Source organism: Rhamphochromis longiceps, linkage group LG2, assembly GCF_057381845.1.
Source record: "Rhamphochromis longiceps isolate RC_006_pf linkage group LG2, R_longiceps_female_GT1.1, whole genome shotgun sequence".
NCBI lineage: Eukaryota > Metazoa > Chordata > Actinopteri > Cichliformes > Cichlidae > Rhamphochromis > Rhamphochromis longiceps.
Window position 1 is genome coordinate 24,058,377 of NC_140558.1, and position 26,020 is coordinate 24,084,396.

At 40.2% G+C, this 26,020-nt stretch overlaps 1 protein-coding gene across 1 annotated transcript in view; it reads left to right on the top strand.

Moving 5' to 3' along the window:
• il1rapl2 (interleukin 1 receptor accessory protein-like 2) overlaps window positions 1–26,020 on the top strand; it is a 506,271-nt gene that overhangs the window by 308,050 nt on the left and 172,201 nt on the right. Inside the window, exons 5-6 of the mRNA XM_085419351.1 lie at window positions 20,462–20,648; window positions 20,731–20,884. Coding sequence (XP_085275477.1) covers window positions 20,462–20,648; window positions 20,731–20,884 — 341 coding nt within the window. The remainder of the gene's footprint in view (window positions 1–20,461; window positions 20,649–20,730; window positions 20,885–26,020) is intronic.

Consider the following 26,020-nt stretch of genomic DNA (forward strand, 5'->3'; position numbering starts at 1 on the left):
ATTTAAGTGCAGAATCCTTTATTTCGATGCGTGTGACTCTTAGGACATGAGTACGTTGGTCGGCAAAGCATTTGACCTTGACATTCACTGCTGGTGCCCAAGGTCAAATCGGACCTTGAAAAATAATCTTCAAGAAACCGTATGTAGTGATATATCATTTGAAAGGGCATAGAGAGAGCTCTACAATACGTTTTTATTTTTCCAATACAATGCCCTGCAGCAACACAACACACTGACGTCATCATTTTGTAATAAAAACATCATAAAGCATCCAAGTGAGCACTGTTGTTCGATGTCTGCGTTAATAAGCTTGCCATATGAATGTAAAAGGCTATATGTCAGTATAAAAAGGATTTGATATATTATTTTGCAACTTTTTTTTCACTTTGCTTACAATAAATGAAACAAAGTACATGAGTAATTACACCAGTTTCACTCAGGTCTCCCTGAATTTGTGTTGCTCTCTGCTGCAAGTGACAAGCCAAACAAATCCAATTACAAATGAAATTAGTTTCTTTTGATGTGATGACTGGTTATCGTGGTTATACCTTACAGAAAAATATTTCTGCATTTATACATAAATATGGCCTAAACACCACTGAGTTTTGTGAAATCCAGTTAAACAAGTTCAGTTAAACTAAACTGTGCTGAACATCCTCTGAAGGCTCTCCTTCAGAGATGGTGGTTAACTGGGACGCCTCCTGGATGCCTGCTACGTGAGTCATTTAAGCATGTCAAAGGTCAAATGTGTAAAGATTTAAAATGTTCCAGTGTTTGTGCAGGTCTAATATTTAGAGGCAGACTAATCCAGAGTCTGGAACCTGCAACAGACAAGGCCACCGTGAGATTTAAGCTTAGACCTTGGAACGGATATGAATCATTTTGAACCAGACTTCATGTTTTTTTTCTGGAGAATGAAGAGATAAGAGCTCAGATGGGTAGGAAGGGGCTCCACCGTTTAATGATTTAAAATCAAAAAGTAACATTTTAAATTGGATCCTGTAAGTAACATGAAGTCGGTGTGAAGGATTTCCATGTGATTAAATTGTTTTACTTTAGCATTATGCAAGTTTTTTATTCCAACTTAATTTAATTGAGTTGATCTATGATTACATAGTCCAGCTACTTAATGCTAACAGAAAGTAATTTGTTAATATGGAAATCTGTTCCATGATTATTTTAACTTCATTTAAAGAGTTGTTGGAGTGTTCAACAACGTCTAGAGTCGGGTTAACATAAAACTTGAATGGATATTTAACAACTTTCACACAGCTGTCACTCCATCCATCCTCTTTCGCTTATACTCATTAGGGTTGTGGGGGGACTGGAGCCTGTCCCAATTATTATCATTGTTTCAAGTACATCCATGATATTTCTTAAAACAGGCCCATATTTCACAGATCGGATGAGCTGCTAATGCTGGATTGTAGTGGTGTTCCTTCAGGAGAGCAATGGTTGTTGGTCAGCATCCTCTTGGCAAATTTCTGAACACAAACATCGGCAGATGTATGTGGCCTCTCACAATATTACATGCTTTACTCTTGGAGTGATCTTTGTTGGTCGACCTCCTCTGTGAAGGGTGATGAATTTCTTTCACGATATGTCTGACTGACTGATGAAGTCAACACTCTTTAGAAATGGTTCTCTAACCTTTGCCAGCCTGGACAAGTCTTTTTTGTGAAGCTCTCAGAAATGTTGTCATCACATACGTCCAGCTGTTCTATCATTCGATTATCCAATTCTAGGTTGTGGGAAGCTGGAGCCCCAGTTGTCATATATAGGGCAAGAAGTGGCATCTGGTCAGAATGCCCAAGTAACACACACAGGCATGCAATCATCCACGCTCACATTTACAACTACACGTTCCGTCCCACTGATAGAAATTCTGAGTAATTTCACCCCTGAATTAACTGCTATTATTGGTCACATTTATACAGAAATTTAGAAAACCTCAAAGGGTTTACACACTTTTAAAGGTTTAGTAAAGTCCCTTGTGTATGTTGTAGTGGGTGGGTTTGCGAGAGGGGTGCAGCCTAAAGACACTGTTAAAAAAAGTCTAGGTGAACAAAAGTAGAGTGACATTCCTTCTCAGGAGACCGTAACTGGAAAATAACATTGTCCAAGTGAAGCAGAGAAACAGAGATGTGCACAGGGAGGGAGCAGAAGAAATGGAGGCAGGTGGGCGGGAAGGAGAGGGAGAGAGAGAGAGAGAAAAGAAGGTAAAAAAAAAAAGAGTCAAGGAGAAAGTAGTTAAATTGGAGGGGTGGGGAGAGAAGGCAAATACACGGAGAGAAAAACACAGGACAGTTGATAGAGAGAAGATGGAATTATACAGAGAGATGAAGGAGAGAGTTGGAAGAGATGGAGAAATGAGTAGAGGAGAAAAGAAAAGCAAAAATCCATTTTCTCTGCAGGTATAAGGACCTCAGTAAGGAGAGAGAGCATGCGGCGACTGCCCAAGACCCTCCATACGCACACTATGATTAGGACTATGGCACACACACACACATATACACACAGACATCATGTAGAAAGAAATTGATACACCCAGCAAGAGGTCTCACTTTACTTTTGAGGCTGTAGCGCTGCAGGAAAGACATTGCACCAAACCTCTATCCTGCAACACTCGGTTTTCTCTCAGACTGAAGCAGAAAAGGAATCAAAAAGTAGATGGAGACACACACACTCACACACGCAGATGAAGGTGAAGAATGAGAATGGCGGAGGACAAAATGATGGAGAGGACGACTCCAAATGAACAAAATAAGTGTTAGATAGTGAACGAGGTAGCATGAGATGAAAGATTTCATGCCTCTGGCTTTTCCCATTCTTCACTTCAACACGGCACATTAGATGGAAATGCAACGTGTTCTCTGGGAAAATGAGTAACTAGACTGGTTGAAATGCTGGCTGGCTGCTCTCTAAGGTTAAAAAAGAGAATTTTGGTTGGCTAGCTGAGCAGTTAGGCGGATGAAAGGTTGTTTCAATTGGTGACATCTTGGCAGGACAGGCCATTTGGCTAGGTAGGGTCATTGGTGGGTCAGTCGGGTGGCACAGTGACAGGCTGATCGGCTAGCTGGTGTTTTAGCTGACTGACTGAGAACTCTGTCCGGTGCTCTGAGTTTCTGATTGCGTGGTTGAATGCTGGATTGGCTGTAGGGACACTTGATTTGATGGCCAACATGCTGGCTGTCTTTGGCTGTTAACTGTCTGTCTGTCTGCTGATCAGGCATTGTTCTTGGTGTCCAGAAGTCCATTCTGTAGAACTTCCTGATGACTCAAAAACTAGCACGATTGCAATGTTGTAGATCGATAATTGATCAAACACAGAACTCGAGGTTACTGGAGCCCACGTACCACCACACAAAAAGCCAACAGTGGTTCCCCTTTAGAGTGAAGAGTGGGTATTTTTTGCTAAGACTGACTACAGATAGTGAAATCGCTGTGTGGATAGAAATTTATATTCAAATCAGTTCAGTTTTATTTATACTGTATAGTGCCAAATCACAACAGTTGCCTCAAGGTGCTTTATATTGTAAGGTCCTAGAATAATACAGAGTAACCTCTCTGGTAGGACCAGACTCAGGGAGGTGCAGCCACAAGAGGGGGAACAGACACAGGTTACATGCAAATGTATGTGCAAGTTGCCAGGACCATAGTTTCTGGGTTAGTTTTTACCAATACTGCCATCCATCAAATCAAGAGTTGCAGTGTGGCTGACATCTATCACAGCTGCCATCGGAATGATTGCACCAAATAATGCTGTTAATGAAATCCCACTTTCATTGCCACGGGTGATTAGATATACATCGCAACAGTGAATATTTTTGGACAGCCGTTGAAATGTGAAACATAACACTGACATTTCAAGTTGTCAGCGAATATTTTGCTCAAATCATATGAGCATAATCTGAAGAAGGCAGGGTTGAACTATCGAGACAAAAAGGGCCCACGTTGACATTTCTCCTGACAGATGACTTTTTGTGGTCTGCAAACCAAAAAACAAAAAAAACAACAACCCAACAACCCCAAAACCCTTAGAGAGGAGTTCAGGGTGAGTAACTGGGCATGCAATCTGTTTGATTTTAACAATGCAGCCCTCAGCCTGAAACCCCTCTGTGACCAAACGAATGTGTACGTTTTTCTTAACCATGGCAACTTTCTTTAACTCTTTAACAAACTTTAATACAGGTGGCAGATCAATAAACACTTAGGCTTGTAATTTTGGAAGGCAGTAAGTAATTCTGTGTATCTTTTTTTACATATTTTTTCTGATGCCATAGTTAATGGCTGCACAAAATAAATTGCTGTTTTTCTGCTGAAATTTCACCGCCATTACCCTACCTCACATCCCATCAAGCGCTTTCACCTATCTGCGGTTGCTGGTGAAGTCAAATAAAAGACCAGATTCTCATTTGCAATTTCATTTTTAAATTTCTGTCTTTATTCGCACCTCTCCCTGCCACACTTTCTCTCTCAGCTATTCCCCTGTGGTAAGGCACACACACAAGAAATACACACAACATTGTCACAAGGGTGTTTTCTAATGCCAGCCAAATGTTTAACCTTTCTCTTCATCAGATTACCAGACTCCAAGCAGGAGATAAAGACAGTGAGTGGAAGAGGAAGAAACAAAGAGATGGAGAGAGACAGAGAGGGAGGTAAAACAACGATGGCAGTAACAAAGTAAAACAGAGAGGAGTGGGGAGTGAAATAGGTGCAGAGAAGGAGAGAACAGTCATTTGAAGTTTCTTTGGCAGTCCTCAGTGACTTGGCAGCCACTGAGTCGGCACCAGTCATTTGCCAATATGGGCTAACGTGTGCCAGTGCATGCCACGTTGAGCCAATGCCTGCTGCCCTGGCCAGTTTTTTGGGAAAAAAAAAGAAGAAAAAAACGAAGTAAAGCCTTGGTTTTGACACTTTGATGTTCAAGGGGTTTTAAGGATGCTCTGAAATATGATGTGACTCAGTAGATTTAGAGAGGAAGGGGCTAAAGCAGGGTGAAAGGAAGGGCAGAGGAGAAATTGTGAAAACCAAGCCACCGCTCCAATGTTAGCAACACAACTCTGTAAAGTCTGATCCTCACAGCTTCTACAACTCTTGCTTGAGTGTCCTTCAAGTACACTTAGACTGTGATCTGCAAAGTCACTCGTTTAAGCCTTATTGAAATGATTTCAGGTCGTGGAACTGGAAGTTTTCCTAAGATGGTACATCTGAATTATCCATTGTGCTGTGTGAGTTTAAATTTAACATGCAAAGTAAAAAGGAAGCACAATCAGGACCTCGCCTTATACATGTGATCACACAGAACTACCTCGCACAAACTGCACATGAAGTGCACGTGTGTAAACTACCCTTTTATTCCATCTATTATGTATTTTTATGTTCCTATTTAGTTATATAATAATAATAATAATAATAATAATAATAATGAATTGCATTTATATAGCGCTTTTCAAGGCCCTCAAAGCACTTTACAATACCACTATTCATTCACTCTCACATTCACACACTGGTGGAGGCAGCTACAGTTGTAGCCACAGCTGCCCTGGGGCAGACTGACAGAAGCGAGGCTGCCATATCGCACCATCGGCCTCTCTGGCCATCACCAGTAGGCGGTAGGTGAAGTGTCTTGCCCAAGGACACAACGACCGAGACTGTCCGAGCCAATTACAAGACGAACACCCAACTCTTGAGCCACGATCACCCATATATATATATATATATATATATATATATATATATATATATATATATATATACATACATATGATTTACCTCCAGACCTCTGGAGCTCAGCCCAGTTAAGGACAGTTTCATGCATAAGTCACTTCAAATCAGCACTGGACACAAATTTAATGGTACTTTAGCTAGTTTTGAGACCGTACAGAACACCAAAGTCCGTATGGTATGGAACAATTTAATTACTGTCAACATGAAGTGCACCAGTGTACAGTATTAAAAGCAAAAATTCCCTAAAATATTTGCCCAAAGCCCTGCAGTCTCTTTGATCAGCAGGTGTTTTGTACAAATGGGAACAATAAGTACTCCAAGAGTCCAAACCTCCTCCGGGTAATTAATTTGGAAGGAATCGTTTTTTATTTACATATATTCAGTTTTGTTCTTTTAAGTGTGCTTTAAGTTTGTAGTGCAGTAAAAATAAGAGAAGAGTAGTGTGAAAGACGCTTACTGTGATTATACCAACATGTAGGAGTAGGTCATGGATAACAGGCACTGATGTGTAAACAACAGACATGAATAACTTGAGCTTATTACATAATATTATACTACAGTATATTTCTAACTAACCAAGCAGCTCATTCTCTTAACAATGTAAAAGTAAAAAGTGTAAAAGTGAGGTCAGAGGTCAACTGTGACATAATATTTGGATCCAAACTATAATGTGATATTTAGAATTCCCTATATGCTTACATGTTATTACAAGCAATGGCAGTTAAATAGCTCTATATAGCATTACTCTATTGACCTTGAAGGAGAGGTCAGAGGTCAAATGTGAGGTCAGAAGTTAAATGTGACATATTTACTTTCTATATGTTCACAGACTGCACTTGTAAGTTTTAAAACTTTTAGCCCATTTTTAACCAATAAATCACTGAGTTGACCTTGAACGCCTGAGTGGATGTAAGCCAGATTTGAATGGATCATTAACATGAGGCCACTCTGCACCCCTACAAAGCTGAACGACAATTCATTTAAAACTTTTCAAGCTATCGTGTCTACAGACAGAACGTCATGCAAACGCTACCAGAAACACAACCTCCTTGACGGACCCACCTGACATTTAACTGGGTGAGAAGATGAAGAAAAAATATTTTCTTAGCTCATGGCAAAAAAAAATAGTGTGGTTGAATATTTGAGTCATTGTTTCCATTTAAATCCCACAAAAGACCAACATATGCTGCCCTGAGATGTCCAACAACCAACAGCTTGCTGATTTATTGGGAATCTAAAAAGTCTTTACCCATCATGAGCGTTAACCCGGCCTAAATTAACACTATATTTCATTGGCTGACATTGCTGCAAGTAAAGCCTCACAGTAAAGTTTGGTTCAGCAAGAGTGACTGTGTATATCATGAAGAATGCATTACTGCCACCTGTTGATCACTGAAAACAAAGTAAAAAAACGTGTTAATAACGTCTTTTTAAAGATGCATACAAACTACACGTACATAAGAATCGAGTGCAGTATTCTGTAAATGACAGGGGAAGCGTATACACATCCAGATACTGTGTATTTACATCATGTTCACATAAACATGAACATGAACCTGAATGTGACCAGGATCAGTACATCACATGAATAATTAGAACATCATGCTTGCATAACAAACTCATTTCACAAACATGCCGAGGGATAAAAGGACTTAGTTCTGCACACAAATAATGTACATAAGCACACACACACACAGAGACACACACACACACACACACTCAGTGGAGTCACCTTGCCTAGGAGACTGCAGACACTGTTCAAACACACATCGGCTCTCATGCTGGGTCTGTAACACAAGCTAATCCCCACACTACAGTAATAGTAGTTGTACTTTTTACTTCCTCACTTATTTAATAACATGAAAGAACTGCAACATTTGGAACATTCAGGGGAAAAAAGGGAGACAATTGTTTTTAGGCACACAAAATTTCCTCCCTTTCTGTTTGTAAGTGAACACGTTGCACATGTGAACCTATAATCCAACGTTGTTGTTAAAGCTTTATTGGTATTTCAGTGCACAGTGGACTTGTGTTTATGATGAATTTGGCAAAATAAATATGTAATAAAAAAAATTGCAACATTACAGAACACAAAAATCGAAAGATGTTTTTCATGGGTTAGTGCAAGTGTAAAAATCCACTGGGGAAAAAACCCAAAACAATGAAACATTACAATTATGTACCTTGTTTATTATGTGTTTTTTTTTTAAATCTAGATTGGAAAACAGTGCAGTGATGATTTCAATCAGTATTTTTTCCTCTCATATACATTGTGTGAACAAAGGCAAGATTGTTGCTTATCAGCAGTGACAGGTATTGATCTGTGCTTCACAAGTTGGGGTTGCTGACCTTTCATATCAAAGAATATTAGCGCTCCAGTGAAACACACAGATGCGCACATGCTAACACAAAAATGATGGAGAGCGTGAAAAAGGTGCAGCTTTACTTTACTTTACAAATCACACAGCAGCCGACACGGGTACACACAAAGCCAGCATGGAGCAAACACTGTACCTCAAACAATTTCTGTGTGTCAGCAAGCCGACAGAGGCTGCTGCGCATCTCTCTGACAGCGTGTTTGTGTCTTCTGTTTAGCAAGTGCTATCAGAGTGAAATGAGTTTTTAATGAGGTTCCAGTTTGTTTTGATGCATTGCAGATTTTTTTTAAATCATAAAATGTCCTAAAAGGTCTTAAGAACATGTAATGGTTAAAAATGACTCACATTTGCATCTATTCTTATTAATGAAAAGCTGTGGCTTAAAAAATTATAATTTTCTTACGGTGTCATTAAAAAAATCTGCGTTAAACACTTTCTACACACAGTATTTAAGACCTCATTAAAATATAGCTTGTTGTGGCGTATGGATCCATATATAACCATATGAGATGCACAGAAATGTGTCGGCCATGCGTGTGTATGTGTGACTGTCTCAGCGTGCAGCAGTGTCCACGCTTCCTCTCTCTCGGCCTGTTCGTTAGATTGATAGTCAAATTAATCTGCAGCTCCGTGCAGGTATAAACACGCTGCCTGCTGGCCAGGATACATCCCCCTCTATTAGTTCCATAATTCAAAGCACCCTCCAGCAGCCTGCCCTGATCATAGGAGGGTAATTGCAGGAAGGGTGCGCCTGATTTATTGACGAGTTGGATATGGTGGATTACAATTTGATTTGGAGATTCATTAACGGCTCATTTAGCATTTTGTGGAACTGGAATTTGTGTCTTTTTTGGGGGGGTTTCGAGACTGCTCCACAACAAGAACAAAACACAAATTCTGCACAAATATGAAATATTAGCGGTCAGCCAAAGTGCAGTATGCCTGCAATTGTTGTAGAAGTGATGCTGCCTTGCTTGAGGACACTTTAGAAGCGATTATGTAGCCTCTGACAGACGTACAGCAGTCGCATCAAATTAAGATCAGTGTGACAATTAAGAAAAAAAGAAAAATCATTGTAGCCTAAGAACGTGCTGTCTCTTTGCCAGTATCATAGCCTCAAACCAGCATGGACATTAAGTCTTACTGTAACTGTGACTCTACTACTTGGTAGTGTGTTGTAAAATAAAGGAAAAAACAAGCAGTATAGATTTCAGTGCATAATTTTGATTTTGAACGATCATTTTTCAAGCAGTCTGAAGTGCTTTTATTTGCAGCTGATTTGTCAGCTGTGTTTCAAGTTGAAAGAGGTTTTCGGCTCACACCTGGTATCTGTTTCATCATGACAGCACATTCCTCATTTGCTTTAATAAATGCACATAGGCAGTCATAAAACCACACATCCCCACATGTGTAAAAGTGAAATCCTATGCTTTATTCATACACTTTCCTTTGCCATGTGACAAAATAACAAGCCGCACTCAGCAGACGGTGAACACGTACACATACACACACATGCAGGCACATATGCAGATGCTGTGTGTTACGTGAGCTTAATGCAAAAAATTGCTGATAACCAAAGTGTTATGAATGTCGGCTAATCACATTAGATGCAAAATGGCAGCCACAAATCTTTCCTTTCACCTTTGAAATCTCTTTTTTCACCTCATTCACTGCCAGTAAGACAAGAGGCAGCTTTGCTGGACAGATTTTGCTGGCATTAAATTGTCGGGTCGAGCCTAATTTATTTGTAAGCCATGTTTGCTGCGAAAAGGCCTACACAGAGCAGCAAAGGACACACTTGATGAAACTGTAGTTAAAGGGACCTATTATGTGTTTCCTTATTATCTGTCATATGCATGCTGTATAGTGGCTGCATAGTGTAGTGGTTTGCACATCCACCTAGCATGTAAAATACTCCACAGTGCACTCCAGAGACTCGGATCACTTGGGCGGTGTGTCAGGAATCCAGTGTAAAAGTTCAGGAGCGAATGTTTTAAATAATGAGATCCGTGAATATAGGTGGGTTTTTTGTTGGTTGGAATAACAAAGAGAGTGGGTACCCCCTAATATGGCCATCACAGCCACACACAACTATGGCTGTAACACATCCTTCTATATACAAATTGTGTTTGGAAAAGAGCAGAACAGGTCACCTTTCATTTCACGGTTTAAAGCATGTATGTCATAAAGTCACCCAGAGATATATTCTATAAAAAGATAATGAGATGATGTGTTTCCTGCCCTCCTGATGTATATTTCCAACAGGACCAAACTTGTGGTTAAAAATATTTAACTTTTATTTTAAAAATTAAATAGACTTAACTGCCATCTTACTGAGAATGACATGGGAAGGTGCTACATGCTGAATGTTAAGCTTATCAGCTATGGTTTGAACTTTTGGTCCATATCCACATATAAAAGTGCCTCTGAGTATAAACTCTGATCCAGCCAAGCAGGACTATTTATGACAGCTCTGGAAATACAAGTGTGTAAATATGGAAATAACGACGCTAAAATTATAAAGCTGTTTGTTGATTAATGCAGAAAAATGTTTTGCGAAAGCAGACCATTCACCTTAGTGTTAAGCCTGGAAATGGTGGAAAAACAGCACCTTCATGAAAAAATAAGTATTCCAAGATATCAGAGACATTGTCAGACAGTTTGTTTAATTACACTTCATCCTGATTACAGTACAATGCAAACTGTACTAAAAACACATCAAATTATTGAGCAATTTTTGTTTTGCTGACTCTTTAATGTCTCCTATTCTTACAGGCTAAGAAGTAATGTCTTTATTTGTTTAGATAAAATAAACCTGTCAGTATCGCCAAATTGCACACTGAGACTAGCACGTACAGCACAGGTATGGTTAATACGTCAAAAACAAATTGGGCTGCCAACATCGTGATCACTCCTCCCGAAAATGGTCCCAATAAACACCAGTGGTCTTATTGCTGCTTTGTCGGCCTGGAGCATGTGCACATCTCATAAAAATGAAATGGCCTAAGGCTATGAAATGCAAACATATCTCTAATAAGATCTAGATGAACCTTAAATACCATCTCTGGAATCTAATCTGTAGCACTCTATTGCCTCTGTTACTCAGTGTTTCAAAATCTTTTCTCATTTCTGTGTCTGAAAGCAATTTTCTTGTCTCCTTAATAAAGTCAGAAATGTTCTTAACTCTTGACACATACTCACATTAGCAGCTATCTATAGGGCTGAGATGTGCCATTAACATCAATTATTTAGTAATATTTAGTGTGTGTAATGGGTAGAAAGAAGCTTTCTACACAATGGTAAAGAGCTTTAGTGTACACTAGGAAATATATTTTATTATAATGTGTTTGCATTTATTTGGATATTTTCTGTCCCACCATGGCAAGGTCTGCTATGGAGGAAATGCTAGATAGAAAAGAAAGAGAGATCTATCTATCTATCAACTACTGGTCATGTGATAAAAAATTGTAAATACATTAAAAAATGTATTTCTGGCCAGTGGTGAAAGCCTGCTTGTGACTGATTTGGTTAGTTGTTTGCCAGGAACACACTGACTGTTCTGCAAACACTTGCCAGCTATTCTCTTAACTGTAATAAACTAAAACAGTGAAACACAAACTGGAAATGGAGAGTGGTAATTATGGTAATTATGTTGTTCTTGTCCTCCTTGACCTAACAGCTGCTTTTGTAGACCATAACATTTTACTGTCTCGCTTGCACCATCTTGCAGGCATTCGTGGTACTGCTTTGAAATGGTTTAGAGCTTATGTTTCTGACAGAACTTTTAGTGTTAACTTTTTAGGGTATGAGTCCTCCTCTGCCGCTTTTCAGTTTGGGGTCCTGCAGGGCTCAATTTTAGGGCCTCTGCTCTTTTTCATTATATCTACAGCCCCTGGGAACCATCCTCAGAAAGCATAGAATATCCTTCCACTGCTATGCTGACGAATGTCAGATTTATCTGCCTCTGAAGCAGAAAGATGCCTTCTCTATTAAACCACTTCTAACATAAATTGCTTGCTTGCTTGAGTGTCATCTGTCAAACAACAGGGGTGGCTGTATCTCAGGTGGAGCACGTCACCTACTAACCGGAAGGTTGTTGGTTCAATCCTAGTCTGTTCCAGTCTGCATGCCAAATATCCTTTGGCAAGATACTAACCCCAAGGTTGCTCTCCGATGCATCCATCAGAGTGTGAATGTGTGTATGAATGTTAGATAACAATAAAAACTTAGAAAAATAGCTTGTGTGATTGGGTGAATGAATGAGTTGTGTAAAGCACTTTGAGTGCTCAGAGTAGAAAAGCGCTATATAAGAACGAGTCCATTTACCATTCAAGCAGAAGAACTTTCACCTTACAGCAAGATGATTTGGGTTTGGACCACCTGGTCAGTCTTCCTTATTCCTGTGTGACCACACGTTGGATAACCAGTTAAGAAAATGGATGAAGTTCTGATATGTTCACACACAGGTAGCATGACATTTGCTGGAAATTCTTAATAAAGAAATTTGTTTTAGTAATTTTAGGTGATTTGCTTTGTTTGCCACTGATCTGTGATGTGCAAACCTTTGCAAAGTTTATGTCAATGTTCAAACAGAATGCAGGCATATGTGTGGCTTCTTCGATCTGGGTAATTTGGAGCTGCCTTTGAACAGTTTGTCCTAGACTGGATATTTTGGCAATAACACTATTTTACCATTACCTGAAATAACGGATCATTCCTGGGAAGCTAATGATGTAGTCTTTTCTTTGTAAAAGTATCATTACTGAGAATTTAATCAGATGAAACCGGAAAATCAAATAGCAGATGCTGATAATATCCCTTATGTTCTGTATGTATATTTAGGAAGAAAAAGTATTAAATTGATCTGAAGGATGTTTGATTTCCAGGTTCTTGGAATTCTTTTTGAAAGAATACAATTAATTGACACAAGAAATGACTATACCTGTTCACGAATATACGCTATTATTTTATCTTTTTTTGGTTCATCTCTCTATTTTTTTCTGCTTCATCTCCTTCTGCTTTAATTTGTAATTTCCTAGACATCTTGTAATTTCTTGAACAAAGGCCATGGACACATTTTAATTAGATGTGGATTATAATGAGGTTTTCCTGAACGTGTTGGATATTCATTTCATATAGTAGAGCATGTTCGTTCTCCTCTAATAATCCCAAATACAGTATATTCACGGTTGGTTATTACTTATTTGCCCTGCAGGTAAATGGCAATGGAAAAAAAAAACCTACCCCCTGAATATCTAATTATGATAACTTCGTAATTCCAGCTGCAGTGACTTTTTTTTTCGTTGGTACAGCAAACCAAAAATGTGTACGACTCTAACTTGTATCACATTAAATAGACAAATGTCTTTAACTTCAGGGGCATTTTTACTAACAAAGCAATTTAAATGTATTCACATAGCGCCAGATATGAACACACACCCACACACGTACCAACAATTTGCATTTATAAGAGGCGCACAGCATGTGCTAAATGCTTCTGACACAGCGTTTGCATTGCGGTCTAATTGAATCATCATGTTTACAGTGCGATATGCATAATACATTCTTCTTTACATAGTTGTTGTTTTCACAGTTTAGTGCCAGGCTTCCAGTGTTCAGGTTGAAAGGGGAATGGGGGAGAGCTTTTGACAAAGCCCGATAGAAAAACAAAAAACAGGGAAATGTGGAAAGACAGCAAAGAGAGAGAGAGGACAGTTCTGCTTCAGTTCATCTCAATCCAATATGCATTACTGGCATGAATGTATAGAACCAAATCATCAAAGCTACAAGGTTAAAGCATGTTTTTAACATAAAATCAATTTGTGGGAAGTGTTTATAAAAGTATATATGTGAGGAAGAGTGTGTGTGTGTGTGTGTGTGTGTATATATATATATATATATATATATATATATATATATATTAGGGGTGCAACGATATTCGTATCGATATTGAACCGTTCGATACAGTGCTTTCGGTTCGGTACGCATATGTATCGAACAATACAACATTTGTAATTTATTTTATCAATTTTCCTTCTGACGATGCTGTCTGTGTTGAGCGCTCAGTGAATCTGTGTTCGACTACTCCGCGTGTGTTAGCGCAGTTAGTGCAGTTAGCTCGTTAACGTGTTGGCCGTCTAGCCCCATGCACGGAGTGATCGGCGGCTAACGGAGATTTGCCGTGTTGTGGCGTTAAGGTAATTTCAACGAGATTAACCTGAAAGCACTAGCGGGAACACAACGAATATGACTGCACATTTACGCCGACATCATCGTAGTGCAAAGACAAGTGGAAGCAGACAAAAAAAAGCAAGCATGCTACTAACTTTAGCCGAGTCATTTAGACAGCTGTTAGCACATGATTCTCCTTATGCTGCTGAGAATATAGCCCAGAAGAAGCGGATAGTATAGGTTTTATTTTGGAAAGAGCCATTTCTCTGTAATAAACTCTCTTTTCCAAAGATGAGTGATTCCTCAATCAGATACAGGGCTTGCAATATCGCTAGCCCGACGTCCCGGAGCTAGCGATTTTTTCAGTCGGGCTACCAAAATCTATCTCTTCCCTGCCCGTCGGGCTATTGTAGGAAAAATATATGTCAATGCTTTTGCATTCTTTCGGAAATGTAGCTGGGTAATTATGTCATTGGCATCGGTGAGCCACTGTCAATATGTGACATATTGAAGTCGCGTTTGAATTTGCGCTTGTTTTTTTGCTTTCACTTTGCAATCGTGCGAACTGTGTATAGAGAGCGACAGCACTGATCTGTGAGTGATGATAATTTGTGCACCAATTCCTCTGACATCGTCTTATTAATCGTTAGCTTACTATGCAAACATGACAAGTGAAATCTCCCGCAGCAAGCTTAAACATGTGAGAGGTTGATCGTGCAGAGAATCGCTGAGCTTATGTGAGTGAGTGTGTAAAAGCATTTCAGTTCTGCTGAGCCAAATAAGACAGGTCAGGGTGAAGAAGTGACAGCCAAAGAAAAGCTTACCACAAAACGGAGAAGTTATGACAAATCAGACTATGAGGCAAAAAGAAAGTGCAGCTTCATGGTTTCATGGACAAAATAATTTCTGTGGCTGCAATATGATGAGCTAAATAACCAGGGCTGCACATAAGTGGTCCGCAGGTGCGCATTCGCTGTCAAAATAAAAAACACGCACAAGGGTTAGGGTTAAATTTAAAAACTGTACTTTTGAGTTAAAATATATATTTATAATTTTAATAAATGACAAATTAAAAATGCATGAACATTTTTTTGTATCGAAAAAATATCGAACCGTGACACCAAAGTATCGAACCGAACCGAACCGTGAATTTTGTGTATCGTTGCACCCCTAGTATATATATACATATAGATATTTAATTCAAGTATTTTGCCACACATTGATATTGCCCGTGATAATAATGGATTGCATTTATATAGCGCTTTTCTAGGCACCCAAAGCGCTTTACAATTCCACTATTCATTCACACACTGGTGCAGACAAACCGCAGTTGTAGCCACAGCTGCCCTGGGGAAGACTGACAGAAGCGAGGCTGCCATCGGCCCCTCTGGCCAACACCAGTAGGCGGTAGGGTAAAGTGTCTTGCCCAAGGACCCAACGACCAGGACAGAGATAGCTTGGGAATCAAACCGGCAACCTTCCGGTTACAGATGAGCTTCCCAACCCCCTGAACCACGGTCGCCCTGGTAGTGCACATGAGCTGCAATCCTCGTTTGTTGTGCAATTATGTAAAATAAATGAGGATTGCGGCTTGTGCGCACTACCACAAGCTGGGACATAGCGACAGAGAGTTATCGATGATGCAAGAAGGCAGCAAACAGTGCCGTTTTGCTAGCAGCAGCTGGCAACACAGGTGTTTTTTGATGTCAGTGCTGTGACATTCCAGCTCCATATTCGCCCCGCTTTTCGGGATCTCTATGACATCATATTTAAATGTACTGAGTAACATTATGCATCGTGACTGAGAGTCATCAACATCAACGTTTGTGTTGATGACTCTAAGCCACAATGCACGGGGGTATTTTAAAGGGAACCTGTTATGCTCATTTCCAGCTCGGTATTTTGCTTCTTTGACTCTTGGCAGATTATCCTCTGTCGGAAGTTTTAACCCCACATCTCTAAAACTGTAATTTCTTCATTTTGGTTAGACCTTGCCTTTTTTCTGCAAAATACCTGGTACACAATGAACTCACTGACAGTAGCTTTACCTACTTACTGTAAACATTTAGGCTAAATGTATTTAAAAAGCTGATGTAGCCTCTTTAGTCAACCTGCTTTGATACCACTTTAAACATAATAACAGCTAACGAGGGTTAATGTAATTATAAAGAATAGCTTAGCTACATTGTACAGTAAAAAAGCCCATTGCCTTTACTAAAAATGTCGTATTGATTAGGATGGAATAAGCACATTCTTGTTATTGGTCTAAAAAAAGACGTCTTACCTGTTGCAACTGTTGTCCTTTCTTCTTTAGGAAAAACAAACTAATTTAACTTAAATTAAAGAAGATTTTTTGGTGTACTTTAACCCTCTAATATCAGGAGATCATTAAATTATGAATGGCAGATAGAAAGTGCTTACATAGAAAAAGGGATTAGGTGAAAGAGGCAAGTTGTCTCAAGGCCATCTGACAGAACACTTTAATCAGTTCAGCTGTCTAAACAGTTGGTCAACAGCTCACATTTTTCTCAAGCTGTACTCCTGTAAAGACAGTCTGAAACATGTGTTTACACTTCAAGTCTATTTCTGTCATTTATGGGCTCAAATACAGGTGACCTGGAGCTTGCCTTGCCGGAAACGCATTCGTTTTTAGGGACATATGGAGCTCTGGGATTACTGCTGCTCTCCTACTGACGTGCTCCTGTCTTGCACCTGTTGACACAGTGCTGGTGTGGAAATCATTTTGGCTGATACGGTCCATATCTTTCTTTCTATTTAGCTATTTGGTCTTTTTTTATTTATACATAAAGGGTGATTAAGTAGCTAATATGAACGTGAAAACAAATCCCAAAAAATAAGAAGGGTTAGTAAAAGACTGAATTATATCTGATTGAGAGAAAAAGACAGAGAGGGACAGAAAAGTCAGAGAAGCGTATAGGATAAGGTAACCGAATCACTGGAGGAGAAAACAAGATGCTGTTGTAGGCTGGAGATAGATTGATGAGGAGTAGAAAAAACTGGGGGATGGATGGATAAAAAGCTTTCCAGGCCTCTAGTTCAATGCTCAGTGGTCTTGGTAAGGTCAATGACAAAAATCCAGGGTCCCCTGTAAGACAGACACACACACACACACACACACACACCCATTGTCCCTTAACCTCTCATCTAAGTGGATCTAAACCACTTATCCCATCAATGCTCTGTGTGTGTGTGTGTGTGTGTGTGTGTGTGTGTGTGTGTGTGTGTGTGTGTGTGTGTGTGTGTGTGTGTGTGTGTCTGTGTTGGGCAGGGTATGTGCATGAGGGAGTAAGACTAAGAGATCAATGCGCTGTTTTGTGTTTGGAGGTGAACTTGGGAGAGCACACATAGCAAAGTCTGCCCACACACAACCACAAAACCACACACACACACCAACAATTACAATCACCTTGAGCAGATATTAAGACTTCAAATCGAAAACGATGTTGAAAGCGTGTTGCATCACGCACATGAAAGAAAACTTCAAAGTTCGCTTGTTTTGTTTCATTAGAAAAATTTGGCTCAAGGACACGCTGTCACACATGGCGTTATGACGGCAGCATGTAACTGTGAGCTGTAACCTCCGATGTCTCGCTAGCACAAATAACAACACACATTTTATCAACACAGTCCACAGAGCCTACCTGTCTTCGAGGTAATTGCTTCGGCTCTGTTTTTGCACATCTGCTGCGACAGGGAGCTGCATGCTAATTGCAGCAGGTGCAAAAAGGCAGGGCAGGGGTAAACCTTATTTAGTGGACGGGCTTCTGGACTGAGCTGAGAAACATTTTATGTGTCTAGAAACTACTGTACGAAGTGGGCTGAGGTTTATCCCTTTGGGGCAGCGCAGCAAGCTTTTGCAGTCCCTCTGGCTTCTATTACTTTTCACTTGTTTCTAATGTTATTCTCTTCTTCCCTTCCTCTTACTTTTGTGTCCCCCTGTATCTTACATCCTAGTCTAACGCTGGTCTTTATCTCTTTGTCTAACCTACTTCTATTTTGGTTAATTCCTGTTTTACTCTGACAGTTAGTTTTCTCATATCTTCTTTTTGTTTTAGTTCCCTTCCCTCCTTGTTATTGTTTGCTGTCCTTATTAGCTTCATCTGTGTTTGACTGCTTTCACCTCCACCCAACCAGGCCCCTGTGTAGTCTTGCGTTTCCCTTTGTCCTTGGCAGATTGTATATTTTCCTCCCACGTGCTTCAGTGTTTCTCATCTTAATCTTCAGTAATGTGGACCATCTGGATTTTAGTTTATCAGCTTTTTAATAAAGCTTGCACTATCTATGTCCACAAAGCCTGCTTCTAAAACTCCTTTACAGTTACTTTAGGCACTAGTAGACTGTCAATTTTAGTTGTACCGGCACAAGTTCTACTTTGAAGGTGAACGGAGATTACATCGAAGGCATTAACTTGCAAACTGTGGCAATCTGGTGACAACCAAAGCAACTGCAAGGAGGTTATTAGTGTAGTACTGTATAACTGTCTGTGACTATTCTTACACTGTTAACCTTTTGGAACGTCACAGAGTGCACACTCTTCTCTAGCAACCGGTGTTTATCAGGCTGACACAATTCACTCTCTAGATCAACATTAAAGGGCTTTAGTAGTTGATTTCACAGTAACTACTAGCTTCTAGCAACCTCCAGCGACTAATCACATCATACTTATAAAAATGACCAGTGCCAAATTGTCAGCAACTCGTCTCTGTGCCTGTGTCAGTATGACCTCACTTGTCCTTTAGGTGTTTTGTATTGAAACAAGTAACATGCTGCTTTTGGAAATGAAGGCATTCGAGGTTTTAAAACCCCAAACGAGTATCAGCAATGCTAAATGCTAATAGCTATTCTCTGTGCTCGCTTTATAAACAACATCTTTTGCGTGCTAACCAAAATGTTGCTTCTAGAGAGGCTGCTCCCTGATATTGTTGCCATAAAGATAAAAGTTAATATGTGCAGGAGTGCTCTGGATCCGATTAATATCTTTGTACAAACACCCCAAACAGTCAGTTTTGATTCAGTTTCCTAAATACACGCAGTGGTACATTTTTACATATTCATTGCCAGTTTTGTCCACTGTGCAGTGGTATTATGGGCTATTTGTTAATAATAATTTTTTAAAAAAGGATTTATGTAATTCAAACTCATTAGTCATGTAAAATGCCACGTCAGGAGAAGGAAATTCAACATAATCATCATATATCACAGGCTCTGGTCACTTATCGTACCTTATTGAAATATTAATGTGGAGAACAGCTACAGGTGTGAATATCGTGCTGCTTCAGGCCTCTGAACAATAATCCACTTGTGGGCTCTAAATGCAGCTCTGTCTCTGCGCTACTCATCAGTTGTTGTGTGAAGTGACTGACGTGACAGTTTTCTTTAAAAGCAAAGCTGTTGCAGTTCGCTTGTTTTGCTCCTTGGTTGACAGTAGAATGCCAGTAACCACAAAGACTGATACTTTATTTCTTAGTGACTCTATTTGTCATTCAGCACTAAACATTACCATTTACCCTTTGTTGTCAAGGATGGATCCTAACAGTTTAATCTCATAATTGGTGTATATAATTATGTCAAATTTTTCTAATTTCTTTCCTTTAAAATGTTTGATTTCAATCAAAGTGTATTTTATTTTTAGAGCACCAGTTCTCAAGTACAGTTATCTTTGCTCACTGCGATCTGCAAGAATGAAGCCAATGTATAGCAAGGCTTTTTATGAAATCTTTTGTTTATGATGGCGTTTGTAAAACCTCTTATTTATTGCCAGTTCCTTGAATGGTGTCAGTGAAAAGCTGGGATGTCAATGGGCCTATAATTTCACCAGAAATAACCAGAACAGAGCCAAAGGGTCCACCCTGCATTTTCACCAGAAAATAGCTCTGTTTGACACAGATTATAAGACTTTGACAGTTTGAGTCTCGGTGTTGAACAAATGGTTGAATAACTCATGTCACTGTTGTAGCTAACTTTTGAATGGATAAACAAACCAGCTAAAAACAAACCCACTCAGATTGATTTCAGGGTGCTTGAATTGGCTTAGAAACAACTGCATAGATGGGTTATATTTGTGATGTCAAGTGGTTTCTTTTCTCAACAACTCCGAGAAAGATGTCAACATGCAGTGATACAGAATACTTTTTTATGTATATTTTTAATCTGTTTAGGAACTCCACATACTGCATGAAAGTGTCCATGTCGATGACCGTGGAAGAGAGCGACGAGGGAAAATGCTTCAGTAGCAAAATCCGCCATCTGGAGAAAGCTGAGATAACCCACAGCAAAATGATCCACTGTCCTGATATAGAAGACTATTTGGCTCCATATAAACAACCGCAGATGACCTGGTACAAGGTATGGCATGAACACAGAAAAGTTTTTATGAGTCTTCTGTTTAAGGTTGCGACTGATCTATTCTGCCTATGTCTCCTGTTAGGAGTGTGAGCTGGTTGAATGGAGAAGCTCCATCATTGTTAATACCACACATATTTGGATACCTGAGATAGAGGAGGGAGACGGGGGAAATTACACCTGTGAATTGCAGTATGGATCCAGATTGGTGCGAAGGACAACGCAACTCAAAGTCACAGGTAGGACATAATGAATGGATGGAGATGGGATACAGTCCAATACAGGCCACCCCCCAAACCAGACTGGCCACCCCAAAGGCAAAACAATAAAATTCAATCAAATATCAAATGTCCGATTATGTTTTCACGGTGACGCTCAGATATCCGAGTGTAAGTGAATGCAGCATCGCTTCTGCGCTATGCGCATCACGTTAGCAAAGGTAGGAGAGCCAAGCGCGAAAGACGTCACTGCAGGAAACAATTTTTCGGTGAAAGAAAATGAGGACAGAATAAATGTCCCGGTAAGTAATATCAAGTTTGTTGAGTTTAGTAAACTTCGGTGAAATTAGAATACCAAGGAAAAAATAACACTTAAAGAATTATTGCAGCCGTCGAATATTTCAGACAGTATGCTACTGAGGGCAGCTAACATAAGAGTTATGAGTTATAAGATATAATCTAAGTCGTAACATTGCTGTATGGAGCTGCAAATTTGGTTGCAGGTTAACATAGCTGGACTGGCCATCGGGCATATCCCCAGTGACTTATTTTTTATTTTTTTTGTAATGGCATGAACAATGAGAGGTGGTGGATTGGCCAGATGCAGGTCGATGTGTAGAAATAACTCCGTTGTTTGGTGGTGGCTATGACGGGGCTTCCACAGAGGCAACAGGTGGATGAGGGAAGGGGAGGCAGGAGGAGAGACCCGAAGCAGCCGCCAGTCCGAGTGTCAGGTGAACTGAACTTCAGGTAAGAAGTTATGACCTGCAGTCTATCTGGGTCAGATATAAACCAAGTTTAGGTGGAGTTTATTTTCATGTTGCTGACTTTTTACTGTCAGTTGCAATAACTCATACTGCGTTCTAGCCAGTTTGACGGAGTTTTTATACAGCTGGGTGGGTGCTTTGATGTTACTGATAGTGAACTTTATTTTATTCATAAGGTTAGTTAGTAGAGTTGCCAACGGCTCCTTAAAAAAATGGAATGGTCCCTCATTCAGAGAAAATATTACGCGTTTCGTATTGAGCTGAGAAGAGACGCAGTTTGTCCCGGACTTTAGCTAGAATGGAAAAAGACACAAAGCTGGATTTATTCTGTCTTTATGCTGCACAGCTGCCTCTTCTCTCATTCTCTCCCCCTCCCTCTCCTGTTGCTACTTCAATCATGAAACTGATCAATGATCAGCTGATCGGCTTTTCTCTCTTGTTTGTTTATCGCCCACTTTGCGCCAGAAAGAGGAAACCAGCAGATATTGCGCTAAACAACAGCAGCACGTTTAAGCTTGACCAGCTGTTGTTAGAATGTATTTAATATTAATTTCTAGTATCAGCTGATGTTTGCTGGTGCCACAGCTGTAAAGCTGCTGGTCATGATGTCTGTTTAGATATGTGGTGAGAGGGAAACATGAAGATGAAACCAGGAGATGTCCTTACTGAATCATCAGAGCTGAACAGGTGATGGAGAAACAGGTTTACCTTTTAGGTGACATGAATGATCACTAAGATCTTCAACACTTCACTGTCCCAGTCCTGCATCCCGCCGTGCCTAAAGTCAGCCACAATTGTCCCACTGCCAAAGCGTACTAACATTAGCAGCCTCAACGACTACCGACCAGTTGCTCTAACACCTGTTATAATGAAGTGCTTTGAGAAACTGGTCCGACATCACATCATGTCCTGCCTGCCACCCACACTCGACCCGCTCCAGTTTGCATACAGAGCTAACAGATCAACTGAAGATGCCATTGCTACAATGCTCCACACCACCATCTCTCACCTGGAAGTGCAGGGCCGTTACGCCAGGCTGCTCTTTGTTGACTTTAGCTCTGCTTTCAATACGATACTCCCGGACAGACTAATAGATAAACTGCTGGAAATTGGACTTCCTTCCACCACCTGCCGCTGGATCAGAGACTTCCTCTCAGACCGTGTACAGAGAGTTAGAGTGGGGCCTCATCTTTCCTCAGCCCTCAGCCTCAACACCGGCTCTCCACAAGGCTGTGTACTGAGTCCCCTACTGTACACTCTGTACACACATGACTGTGTTAGTTCCCACCCAGACAACACAGTCATCAAGTTTGCAGATGATACCACTGTGGTGGGGCTCATCTCAGGGGGAGATGAGACTGCATACAGAGCTGAAGTTCAGAGGCTGTCAGATTGGTGTGCAGACAACAACCTGGACCTCAATACCACCAAAACAAAAGAACTGGTAGTTGACTTCAGAAGGAGGAAGTCCGAGCTGCAGCCTGTCAGCATCAACGGGGAGTGCGTGGAAAGGGTCTCCAGTTTCAAGTTTCTGGGTGTGCACATAGACACAGACCTCCAATGGAGCTCTAACACCTCTGCGGTCTTAAAGAAGGCCCAACAGCGTCTCCACTTTCTGAGAATCCTCAGAAAAATGGACCTGAAGAAGGAGCTGCTGACCGTCTTCTACCGCTGCTCCATTGAAAGTGTGCTGACATATTGCATCGGTGTGTGGTTCTCCAGCTGCACCACAGCACACAGAAAGGCACTCCAGAGGGTCATCAACATGGCCCAAAAAATCATTGGACATCCTCTTCCCTCCCTGAAGGACCTGTACAGCACTCGCTGTCTCAAGAGGGCACGCAGCATCCTACGGGACTGCACACACCCAGGACACCGGGTGTTTAAGCTGCTGCCGTCTGGCAGGAGGTTCAGGCTGCTGAGGTCCCGAACAAATGGACTCAAGGACAGCTTTTACAACAGGGCAATAGCCCTGATCAATGTAAATAGCTGACCTGACTGGATACCTCCCTGGACTTTTTAGGGGGAGGTAACAATGTTTAAAACGATAACAATAATATTTATATTTATAACAAGGTGCAATAATAATTAATGTGCAATAATAACAGTGTGCAATACACATACACTTATTCTTCTTTTTTATACTAAGTTAATATACTGTGTTGTGTTGTTTGTTACGTTGTGATGTGTCATATCGTGTCGTGTTGTGTTATATGTAGTGCCGACGTAGGACAGTTTTTCCAATTTCATTGTACTACTGTACTATGTATGACTGTGCAATGACAATAAAGAGTTATCTTATCTTATCTTATCTTATCTTATGAGTTGAAGTTATCAACTGTTTCTGAGAGATAAATAACACCAGGATCCTTTTTTATGTAGCTGACAGCTGGTAACTGTGCAGGGGCGGGTCTAGCAAAGTTTTGCCAGGGGGCCAGGTAGGGCATTAACAGGGAAAGGGGGGCACAAAGAAATACTTTTCTTTCTTATTCTCATTTAAAATACCTAGTTTTTATTAAATAATTATCTAAATCTTACAACCAAAGTTTTTATCTGACGTAAAATGTATAGAAATCATACATATACCAACAAGACTGTACATCACTGTCACAACAGCATTTGTTTTCATTCAGAGTCTTTATGGCTTTACTACCTGGTGGGTCGGTCTGTAGTAAAAATGCCCAATTTTTTTTGTCCCAGTCCAGCCCTGCAGGTTAATACTGGCAGTGTCACCATGCCAGCTGACTGTATTTTATCATCAGCCAGTGTTGTTCTTTATCAATATTACCAAAGTTTACCATAAGGCAGCATAGAAAGTATTTACTTGCTTTCAGGTTTTATTCAAATGTTAGTCTTTTCATTTGTTTCCCCACTTTTTTCCTGTTTCAAAATCAAACACCAGTTTGTGAGAAGATTATCTTCTTTTTTTAACAGGCAGATAAAGTTTTGCATTGGCATTGGCTAATTTGTCAATTGTTTGTTACAAATGTTCGTATTTTAATTTTCAAAAATGTTTTTGCCCAAAACATATGTGCACTATATGTCAGTAAAAATACTATGCAAATATTGATGTCCTTGAATGCTGAGTAAACACTGACAAAGCACTGATTGTATCTCTTGTACTTTATCAACGCAGTATCTAAAAACTTTGCACCGTAGTGGTTAAAATCTCATTCTAATAAGAGTTAAAAGTGCATTTGGTTATTAGGTTTATAGGATTATTGAATTATGGTTAAGGGTTGGTAGAATTTTTTTTTAAACATTATCTGCCAATTAAATCTGCCACCCTTCTCCAAATCTGTGCCCCTACCTGGCCCCCCCAACAAAAATTTTCTAGACACGCCACTGTCCCCATTTCAGGTTTGCACTGCTCTTTTCATAGTTTCACTACAACTAGGGGCAATGGCAGCCATGGACCCCCAGAAAGTACTTGTCAATGGGTCAGGAAATAAACTGATTTGTAATTACAAGAGAGTCACTGACTGACCTCAGGTGTACTTGGCTAGGGCTTTAGCAACTGAGACACTGCCAACAACCTCCAGCATCCACTCACAACATTCACTCATTTTTCCCTTGTGACCAGTGGCTGTCTGGCAATCACCAGTTAGCCTCTAGGCTTTAGGGTTAGGCCTCTAGATCTAAAGGCCTGGGCATATAGAGTTAAGAATATGCATCAAATTCTGTCAAGAAGACTTCTGCCTGGAAGGACTGCAATGAGAGAATGGACAAGAGCCAAGAATGCAGCTACTGGGTATCACAATCATTTTCCAACCTCTAACAAGTATACAGCCGATTTGTTAAGTGTATCGTCCTGAATATGTTCTCCTGACTGAATTTGGTCCGTTTACAGCATCCTGCCATTGATTGCATTTGTCCCTAACCATCAGGAACCCTCACGTTGACTTTTATCGAGTAAAAAGATGAGGGTTCATCCTCCAGCTTCAATGTGTTTATGTAGTGCTGACATAGCTGTGTCGCTAGTGATCACGTAGCACATCATTATATACCAGCTAGCCCAACTTCAGTAACCCTACAAATGTTGGAAGTGATAGCAGAGCTGTACGTTTGAATTCCATTCAGAAATCTCTCAGTCAGAACATGCTATATCATGTTTAGGTGGAAACTAGCGAGCTAACTTCCTGCTAACGTCTAACTCCGTTAAATTTAATAAATTCTGTTTTCATGGATGCCTGGATGTTAAACTTAATTGTTACTAGAACTGAGCGTGATAGAGCATCACACATTAAATGAGCAACAGTGGTGAGAAATAATCAAAAGCAATATGGACTATTGAATTTGGTTGTAGAGAATATAACGGATGGGACGGGCAGGGATTTATATCACTAAAGCTTTGCCAGCTACTGCTTTGCAGTGCCAGCATGTGACTGGA